The sequence below is a fragment of the Rhinopithecus bieti genome, unplaced genomic scaffold (genome assembly GCF_001698545.2).
Source record: "Rhinopithecus bieti isolate Rb0 unplaced genomic scaffold, ASM169854v2 scaffold_4967, whole genome shotgun sequence".
Classification (NCBI taxonomy): Eukaryota; Metazoa; Chordata; class Mammalia; order Primates; family Cercopithecidae; genus Rhinopithecus; species Rhinopithecus bieti.
Window position 1 is genome coordinate 719060 of NW_016804726.1, and position 10056 is coordinate 729115.

Sequence of the window (10056 nt, forward strand, 5' to 3'; positions counted from 1 at the left end):
TTTTTTTTTTTTGAGACGGAGTCTCACTCTGTCGCCCAGGCTGGAATGCAGTGGCCGGATCTCGGCTCACTGCAAGCTCCGTCTCCCAGGTTAACGCCATTCTCCTGCCTCAGCCTCCCCAGTAGCTGGGACTACAGGCGCCCGCCACCTCGCCCGGCTAGTTTTTTTGTATTTTTTAGTAGAGACGGGGTTTCACCGGGTTAGCCAGGATGGTCTCGATCTCCTGACCTCGTGATCCGCCCGTCTCGGCCTCCCAAAGTGCTGGGATTACAGGTGTGAGCCACTGCGCCCGGCGAGTTATAATCTTTCAAATGCAAATACATATAAACCAATCTAAAGTGATTAAAATCAAGGTATTACAAATAACTGGTCTCAAGTATAGAAGATCCCACTAGATTGCCATTTGTTGTAATTTACGTAAAAAACAAGTCTTTTTTCTGTACAGGAACTATTCTAATTTTTTTTCCCCAAGTGAACAAATCTCAAACTTGAGTTCTTTGCGTCATGATACTCTTTGAAAACTACTCTCCTAGAAAGGCTGCAAAACTGCAAAGTGGGTTCATGAGGAAGACCTCAAAGGGAAGATCAGACTAGTGCAATAGTCCAGGTGAGCAATGGTAAGGCTTGATTTGGGGAAAAGGATATGGATATGGAGAAGAGGAAATGGATCCAAGAGATACTGAGGAGACAGACCAATGGTTCTGGATGGCGAAGCAGATGTGGAGCGGGTGAAGGCACGAAGAGCCTGTGATGACTCCTAGACTTCCATCCTGAGTTATTTATCCACAATTCAACCTCTCCCCACTTCTCTCTAAGCACATGGCTGGTTCCTCTGGCCACCAGCCTCCATCCTGAAGCTATCTAGGAGCCATCCAATAGTAACCTTATTAACCTAAACTCAGGGATAGTTAAAACGGGCTCATTAGGAATAACAAAAGATACTACCACTCAGGAAATTCCAATGGTTTTAGGAACTGTGCCAGGAACCAGGGACAAAGGCCACATATATTTTTTATTATACCACATACAGAAATCCTATAACTTTAAAGCAAAAAAATCTAATAACCCGATTATAAAACGGACAAAGAACCAGAACAGACATTTCTGCAAAGATAATACACAAATGGCCAACAAACATATGAAAAGATGTTCAACATCGCTAATCATCAGAGAAATGCAAATTAAAGCCACAGTGAGATATCACCTCATACCCATTAGGATAGCTACTATCATAAAACAGAAAATAAGTGTTAGCGAGGATGTGGAAAAATGGGAACTTCTGTGTAAACTTCTGTTATAAACGTTACAGTGTTATGGAAAACAGTATGGAGGTCCCCGAGAAAACTGAACAGAATTTCAAATGATCCAGCAATCCCATTTCTGGGTATATATCCAAAAGAATGGAAAGCAGGCTCTCAAATAGATAGCTACACACTCATTTTCATAGCACTACTCACAATAGTGAAAAGATGGAAGCAACTTAAGTGCCCATTAACAGATGAATGGATAAACAGAATGTGATATACACATATAATGGATTCAGTCATAAAAAAGTAAGGAAGGCATAATACATGCTGTATGGCATGGATGAAAGTCAAAGACATTATACTAAGTGAAATAAGCCCGTCACAAGAAAAACAAGTAGTATATGATTCAACTGGTATCAAGTATCTAAAGCAATCAAATTCTTAGAAACTGAAAGTAGAATGGTGGTTACTAGGGGCTGAGGGAGAGGGAAAAGGGGAGTTTAATGAGAATAGAATCAGGTCTGCAATATGCAAAAGTACTGGAGATTTGTTTCACAACATTGTGAACATATTTAACACTACTGATCTTACACTTAAAATTATTAACATGGTAAATTTTATGTTACATGTTTTTTAATACAATTAAAAAAAAAAAAACAAGTTGGAAAACTGGCTATATTCTTTGTAAGCATTACTTTGGGCTAAATAACCTCTTAGATATATAAAACCACAAGGTAAATATAAAAACATTTTACACCCAGAAAACCTTGTTACCTGCAACAAACCCAACTACCAGATCTTTTCCAGTGGTAGAACGTTGACCTTTGACCCAGACTGCTTTGAGGCTATTAAAAGTGTAGAAATAGACAAAATTGGAGCAGCAGAGACTGGAAATCACTGGAAACCACCCTCGATATGGTGCCAGGCTAGGGGAAAAACACAATAAGCAAAGTAAAGGTCATGGACAAATTAGAAATTGGCAGAGAAATCCTAGGAAGGGCTGACCATCACTCACATGGTCTCAAGCTTCACTCCTACAAGAATACAAGGGACTCCAAACTGTACACACACCTCACATTCTGAAGGATGTCCAAATCAAGGAATCTATTCTAGCACTAATGATACCAAAGAAACAACACAAAGTCTGACTGATTTATTCATTCCTTCCCTTAATTTTCTTTAGTAACGTTGGTATATAAAATTAGAGACAACTTCCTTATGGCTGTTAGTTAATAGAGTACCATTCATGTTTTATGACAGGGCAAGAACAGTTAAAATGAAGTAATTATAGAAAATAAGTACTGGAAAAAAAAAAAAAAAAAAGATGGAATTCATAAGGGCACAGAAGCTCACAGGGTTTGGCTACAGGCCAAATCTGGGGCAATTTGAATACCAAAATAATTAAGTAATCAATTGTAAATCACTGAAAAATAGACATTTCTGAGTCTATACCAATAATAAGTAGCTAAATAAATGAAGTTCTCAAGAAGGGGAAGTCCTGCTTATAGCAGAATGCCAACACTGGTAAAACTGCCACTGTGGAGGCAATGCTGGAGTTGGAAAGTTATCATTTTGCAACTCGTGGTAAATTTAGCGGAGAAATGTTGACAAGGGGCAGGATATTTGTATTGTTTTAAAGTATCTCCACATAGACTGCTTACAGTTACAAGAGAAGAAAAAAGTAATCGCACAGTGGCCAAATCAAATTTAAGAAATCATAATTAGCGGCCGGGCGCGGTGGCTCAAGCCTGTAATCCCAGCACTTTGGGAGGCCGAGACGGGTGGATCACGAGGTCAGGAGATCGAGACCATCCTGGCTAACATGGTGAAACCCCATCTCTACTAAAAAATACAAAAAACTAGCCGGGCGAGGTGGCGGGCACCTGTAGTCCCAGCTACAGGGGAGGCTGAGGCAGGAGAATGGCGTAAACCCGGGAGGCGGAGCTTGCAGTGAGCCGAGATCCGGCCACTGCACTCCAGTCCGGGCAACTGAGCGAGACTCCGTCTCAAAAAAAAAAAAAAAAAAAAATCATAATTAGCTAACCAAGGGCAGGCAGGCAATATGTGAGTCAAGATGTGATACCTTGAGGACACAATATCACCTGTGCATTATTGAGGCCAAGAATGTACAACCTCAATGGAATCATGAGGAAATGTGAGGCAAACTTAAAATGAGAAACATTCTTTTTTTTTTGAGACTGAGTTTCACTCTTGTTGCCCAGGCTGGCGTACAATGGCGCGATCTTGGCTCACTGCAACCTCCACCTCCTAGGTTCAAGTGATTCTCCTGCCTCAGCCTCCACAGTAGCTGGGATTATAGGCATGCACCACCATGCCCAGCTAATTTTGTATTTTTAGTAGAGATGGGGTTTCTCCATGTTGGTCAGGCTGTCTCGAACTCCTGATCTCAGGTGATCCGCCTGCCTTGGCCTCCCAAAACGCTAGGATTACAGGCGGACTGTATTCTTTAAAAGTGTCAACATCATGGGGCTAAAGGCTTTGATGTATGTAACTTACTCTCAAATAATTCAAAGAAAATTTGTGTGTGGTGTGAGTAAGAAGGAGAAAAGGGAGGTGGGAGAGGGAGAGCATGAGCAAAAATGGTAAAACAAACAGGAAAAGATGTTAACAGATGAATCTGGGTAAAGCATATACTTATCTTCTTTGTACTAAGTTCAGTTTTGCAAATTTTTGTAAATTTAAAATTATTTCCAATAAAAGCTAAAAAAAAGAAGTACATCATCTGTCTTAATGCACCTGACAGGAATGAACTAAACAACTATTTTTTTCAGTTTACTGTATATAAAACAATGCATTTTAGTTTCATGGAAGACTCCATGATCAAGAATCAAATGGCTTAAGATAAATATTGTACAAAATAAATAAAAAGAATCAAATGCCTCACTACAGATCTTTAAGAAACTGAAAACAATTATGTACTTATAAATCAGGCAATTATAAGTTTACAACATTATAGTGCTATGAAAATAGATAGAAAGTAAGCATAACTCTACTGGAGGCACAGGAATCTCCTAACAAGTTGCTTTGTTTAACGAAGGTGAAATGAGGTAGTACTCACAGTCCTTCTTCTTTAATGATCTCCAGGAGCACCATGTGTGTAGTTTTGGATTTTCTTTTCTCATCAACTACAAGACCAAACAATGCATGTTTATTTTATTTATTAATTAAAATTTTTTTTTTTTTTTTTTTTTTGGAGACGGAGTCTCGCTCCTAGCCGCACCAGGCTGGAGTGCTGTGGCCGATCTCAGCTCAGCTGCAAGCTCACGCCATCCCGGGTTCACGCCATTCTCCTGCCCTCAGCCTCCCGAGAGCCTGGGACTACAGGCGCCCGCCACCTCGCCCGGCTAATTTTTTTGTATTTTTTAGTAGAGACGGGTTTCACCGTGTTAGCCCCCCCTCCCACCTCCCCCCCTCCCCCCTCCTCCCTCCCCCCCCCCCCCCTCTCCCCTCTCTCTCCCTCCCCCTCCACCCCCCCCCCCCCCAAAGGATTGAGTCTCCCGATCAGTCCTGACTCTCGTATTCTGCCCGTCTTCGGCCCAAAGTGCTGGATATCAGTGCTTGACCACACGCGCCCGGCCTTTTTTTTTTTTTGTTTTTTTTTTTTCGAGACAGCGTCTCACTCTGTCACCCAGGTTGGAGGGCAGTGGCGTGATCTCAGCTCACTGCAACCTCCACCTCCTGGGTCCAAGCGATTCTCCTGTCACAGCCTCCCAAGTAGCTGGGATTACAGGTGCACACCACCATGCCCAGATAATTTTTGTATTTTAGTAGAGGTGGGGTTTTGCTATTTTGGTCAGGCTGGTCTTGAACTCCTGACCTCAGGTGATCTGCCCAACTCGGCCTCCCAAAGTGCTGGGATTATAGGCATGAGCCACTGTGCCCCATCTATTTTTTAATATTTTTAGAGACGGAGTCTCACTATGTTGCCCAGGCTGGTCTCAAACTCTTGGGCTCAAGGGATCCTCATGCCTTGGCCTCCCAAAGTGCTAGGATTACAGGCATTGAGCCACCACACCTGGCCTGTGTATGTTTAAACTAAATCCTTTGAGAATTATAATTGTCAGCATCAGCAAGTTTCATTAAAATGCCATTTACCTCACCTTTGAGCTCCCTAGGTTGCCCTAGAACTAAATGATTCCCGTGTGACCATGTGCTAAATTCCCACTGCAGATCCCTTGGCCTTCATCTGTTACTCATGAACCATAAAGCAATCTAATGTAATTCCTAATTTCCAAAGGAAAAGACATGACAGAAACAATTTCTTTTCTTTTTTTTTTTTTTTTGAGACGGAGTCTCGCTCTGTTGCCCAGGCTGGAGTGCAGTGGCGCAATCTTGGCTCACTGCAAGCTCCGCCTCCTGGGTTCATGCCATTCTCCTACCTCAGCCTCCCGAGTAGCTGAGACTACAGATGCCCGCCACCACGCCCAGCTAATTTTTTGTATTTTTAGTAGAGACAGGGTTTCACTGTGTTACCAGGATGGTCTTGATCTCCTGACCTCATGATCCATCTGCCTCAGCCTCCCAAAGTGCTGGGATTACAGGCATGAGCCACCGCACCAAGCCTAATATATTTCTTGTATTTCATAAAGCTCTCTTGTTTTATTCAATTAATGTACATATTTTCTCATTTCAGCATCTTATAATGCAGAGAGGAAATAAATTACTCTCTACCTTTTACAGGAGAGGCTATAGACACAAAAGCTGGAAGGACAGATGTGGTCGGCAGCAAAGCCAGTATTAAAATTCAAGTTTCTTTTTTCTTTTTTTATTTTGAGACAGAGTCTCGCTTTGTCACCCAGGTTGGAGTGCCGTGGTGTGGTCTCGGCTCACTGCAACCTCTGCCTCCTGGGTTCAAGCTATTCTCCTGCCTTAGCCTCCTAAGTAGCTGGGATTACAGGCTCCTGCCACCATGCCCAGCTAATTTTTTTTTTTTTTTTTAGTAGAGACGGGATTTCACCATGCTGGCCAGGTTGGTCTCGAACTCCTGACCTTGGTAGCCACTCGCCTCGGCTTCCCAAAGTGCTGGGATTATAGGCATCAGCCACCATGTCCAAGCTAAAATTCAAGTTTCTTAAAGGGTTTTAGCCTTGTGTTCTGTCTCCTAATCTAAAAAATAAAAAGTCTCAAAAGGATGAGGACTGTGTTTTCCTGGCATTCTCACTGAAAACAAAACTCACCTTAATTAACTTCAAATTTCCTACCCATACCTGAAAAGCAATTTTAGAACATAAAATATGCAAATTAACCAATTTCCTAAGAATTAAAATTGGTACCAGTATGGCTTGTGGGATGGCAAACTGGCAAACCCCTATAGAAGGCAATCTGAGGCCGGGCGTGGTGGCTCACGCCTGTAATCCCAGCACTTTGGAAGGCTGAGGCGGGTGGATCACCTGAGGTCAGGAGTTCGAGACCAGCCTGGCCAATATGGCGAAACCCCATCTTTACTGAAAATACAAACATTAGCTAGATAGGGTGACGCAAGGCTGTAATCCCAGCTACTCGGGAGGCTGAGACAGGAGAATCACGTGAATCCAGGAGGCAGAGGTTGCAGTGAGTCGAGGTTACGCCACTGCACTCCAACCTGGGCGTCAGAGAGAGACTCTGTCTCAAAAAAAAGAAGGCAATCTGGCAATAATTATCAAAATTACAAACACAATTACCCTTCAATGCAGTAATCCTACATCTGGGAATTTATCCCATAGAATTCACAGAAACAACGTGGCATAGGAACAAATCTATTCTTACATCATTTCTGTAATAACAAAAGGGTGGAAACAACCCAAGAATCTACAACGGGGAAGGGCGACACAGACTATGGTGCATTCACACCACGCAACGCCCCACGGCTGTAAGACAGACGAAGACACAGACTATGGTGCATTCACACCACGCAACGCCCCACGGCTGTAAGACAGACGAAGACACAGACTATGGTGCATTCACACCACGCAACGCCCCACGGCTGTAAGACAGACGAAGACGCTCCCAATGCGCTGATTCGGAAGGCGTCTAAAACATACTGTTAAGTGAAAAGTTCAAAGTACAGGACAGCATGTAAAGTATGCTGTTTATGTAAAAAAGAGAGAAAATTAAGACTATATATTCTTATTCGCTTGTTATCCCATAAAGAAAGTCTGCAAGGCTACTCAAGAAACTGATAAACGTTACCTGCAGTGAAGAGGAAAGGGAGACAGGGCAGACTAAGAGTGAGCATTTTCACTGCACTGTATACCTTTTTATATATTTTGCCTTTTGAATAGTATAAAATTATTTATCCAAAACTCTAAAATTAACCAAAATAGTAGGCATGAAGGGTTTAACCTTTGAATTACTATTCGAAGCTAATCTTACTCATCTCTTCATGCAAGTTCTGGCATAGGTTTACAATTTCAACTTGAACAAATCTGAGGAAAAAACAGGCAAGAATCACAGTGAATTGTAGAGTCCTATGAAGCTGCAAAGGCAGATTAGGACTACATGCCTACATTAGCAATGGCATTGAGTATGTGGCTCCAGTATGTTCCTGTTCTGCCTCTTCTTTTGAGACCATCTAACTCCCTCAAAAAACTCTCCACTGTGTGCCTTAAAAAAGTCATATGGCTTCTTAGAAAAGGATTGTTAACGATTCAAAATTATTAATGCAAGTCCACTCAGGTTCTTAGATTAGAAAATGGCTGAGGCAGGCCGGGCACAGTGGCTCAAGCCTGTAATCCCAGCACTCTGGGAGGCCGAGATGGGTGGATCACAAGGTCAGGAGATCGAGACCATCCTGGCTAACACGGTGAAACCCCATCTATACTATAAAATACAAAAAACTAGCCAGGTGAGGTGGCGGGCGCCTCTAGTCCCAGCTACTCAGGAGGCTGAGGCAGGAGAATGGCGTGAACCCGAGAGGAGGAGCTTGCAGTGAGCTGAGATCTGGCCACTGCACTCCAGCCTGGGTGACAGAGCAAGACTCCGTCTCAAAAAAAAAAAAAAAAAAAAAGAAAAGAAAATGGCTGAGGCTATGACTCATCTAGGAATGACTCTGTTAATTAGGAAACATATCTTCTGGAAAGAAAAGGAAAATAAAACTTAAAAAAAAAAAAAAGGAAACAATGATGACCAGTATTTAAAGTCAATGGTGGATCTCTATAGTATCAGAAATCATAGATTAATTCAGAAATCACTAGACTGGGGTGGAGGTCGAGGTTAGCCAGGCCTGTATGCCCAGCCACCCCTTCCTCCGCATCCAACAAAAGCACGTGAGTTTTTCTTGCTGTGGCCACAGAGACATCTGATAAAGCCTTTGCCCCATGGGCACCTCTGGCTTTCCCGCCCTGACCTGCAACCTCCGCGAGGGCTGTAGAGTAAGCACTGCCTCTGCACCCCAGGAGGAGCAGCGGTCCTGAGCATCTTAGATCTGCATAGAAGGGGGCACTGCCCGTTCTCATTTCCAGGCTAAAGCCACCCCAGAGTGTGGCTTCACAGGGTATGTAGAGAAAACCGCAAGCAGCTCATCTAAGGAATGAGTTTGAAAGATCCCCGCTTAGCTCTGATAGAAATACACCTGCTCTGGAAATTCGAAGGGGCTGTTGATGTGGCCTTGATCTTTGCCTGTCTTGTCATCAGTTGTCAGCAACAACTGGGCAAAAAGCTCTGGCCAAGGTCGGAGGCAAATTGAGTCCATAGAGCTACAGTCCACCCTTTACCCTGGGTGTTAGAGAACTCATCTCAGACAGAGAAAGTAACATGGCCTGATGTGCACCATTGGTTCCTCGGAGCCTTTTCCCCATCTGCCTCTTTCAGATCATCGATGGGCAGAAGAAAGAGTGAAAGCTTCCTTCCCCACCGTAATCTGGAGCAGGAAGTCAAGGGGCCTCTAGAGTGGGAAAGGGGGTGGCAATTTTAGGCCCCAGTCTACCAGGTATCTATCTTCTCCCTCTTCTACAACTTATTTCAAACTTCTGAGATACAGTTTCAGCTGAAAAGCTTATTTTCTCCGTCAAAACTTGTTCCCCCTTAACCCTATCCCCCCTAAAAAAATAAAATCACACATACATTAAAAAAAGAAAAAAAAAAAAAGGAGGCTGAGTGCGGTGGCTCATGCCTGTAATCCCAGCACTTTGGGAGGCCAAGGCAGGAGATCACCTGAGATCAGGAGTTCAAGACCAGCCTGGCCAATATGGTGAAACCCCATTTCTACTAAAAAAGAGGTTCCTGTAATCCCAGCTACTTGGGAGGCTGAGGCAGGAGAATCGCTTGAACCCAGGAGGCGAAGGTTGCGGTGAGCCGAAATCACGCCATTGCACTCCAGCCTGGGCTACAAAAGTAAATCTCCGTCTAAAAAAAAAAAAAAAAAAAAGAAGAAGAAGAAGAAGAAAAGAAATTACTAGAGAAAACGTTTGCTTCCTGACACCAAATGAATAGGAATATGATTTCTACAAAAGATAAATACTCACCCTGAAGTCGAAGTCTAGCTGTATCCAGGGGAAAAAACACTGTCATTGCTGTCACGCTTCCCTGAAAAGTTTGAAAAAGGCCATGACAGTATCACAAACATAGTAAGTCACAACTTTTTTTTTTTTTGAGACAGGATCTTGCTCTGTCATCTAGGCTACAGTGCAGTGGCGTGGATGTGGTTTACAGCAGCCTCAAACTCTTGGGCTCAAGTGATCCTGCCTGCCACCTCAGTTTCTCAAGTAGTTGGGGTTATAAGCACATACCATCCAGGTGCACAGCACCATGTTTGGCTAATTTTTAAATTTTTCTGTAAAGATGCGGGTCTCACTTTGTTGCCCAGGCTGGG

At 43.2% G+C, this 10056-nt stretch overlaps 1 protein-coding gene across 2 annotated transcripts in view; it reads right to left on the reverse strand.

Annotated features, from left to right (window-relative positions):
- The window catches only part of SLC25A17 (solute carrier family 25 member 17), a 52648-nt gene that overhangs the window by 19219 nt on the left and 23373 nt on the right, over positions 1-10056 (reverse strand). For both annotated transcript variants that reach the window (XM_017870262.1, XM_017870263.1), the window contains 3 exons: positions 9710-9770; positions 4327-4393; positions 2022-2173 (listed from right to left, as the gene is read on the reverse strand). In XM_017870262.1, the coding sequence (XP_017725751.1) occupies positions 2022-2173; positions 4327-4393; positions 9710-9770 (280 nt within the window). The remainder of the gene's footprint in view (positions 1-2021; positions 2174-4326; positions 4394-9709; positions 9771-10056) is intronic.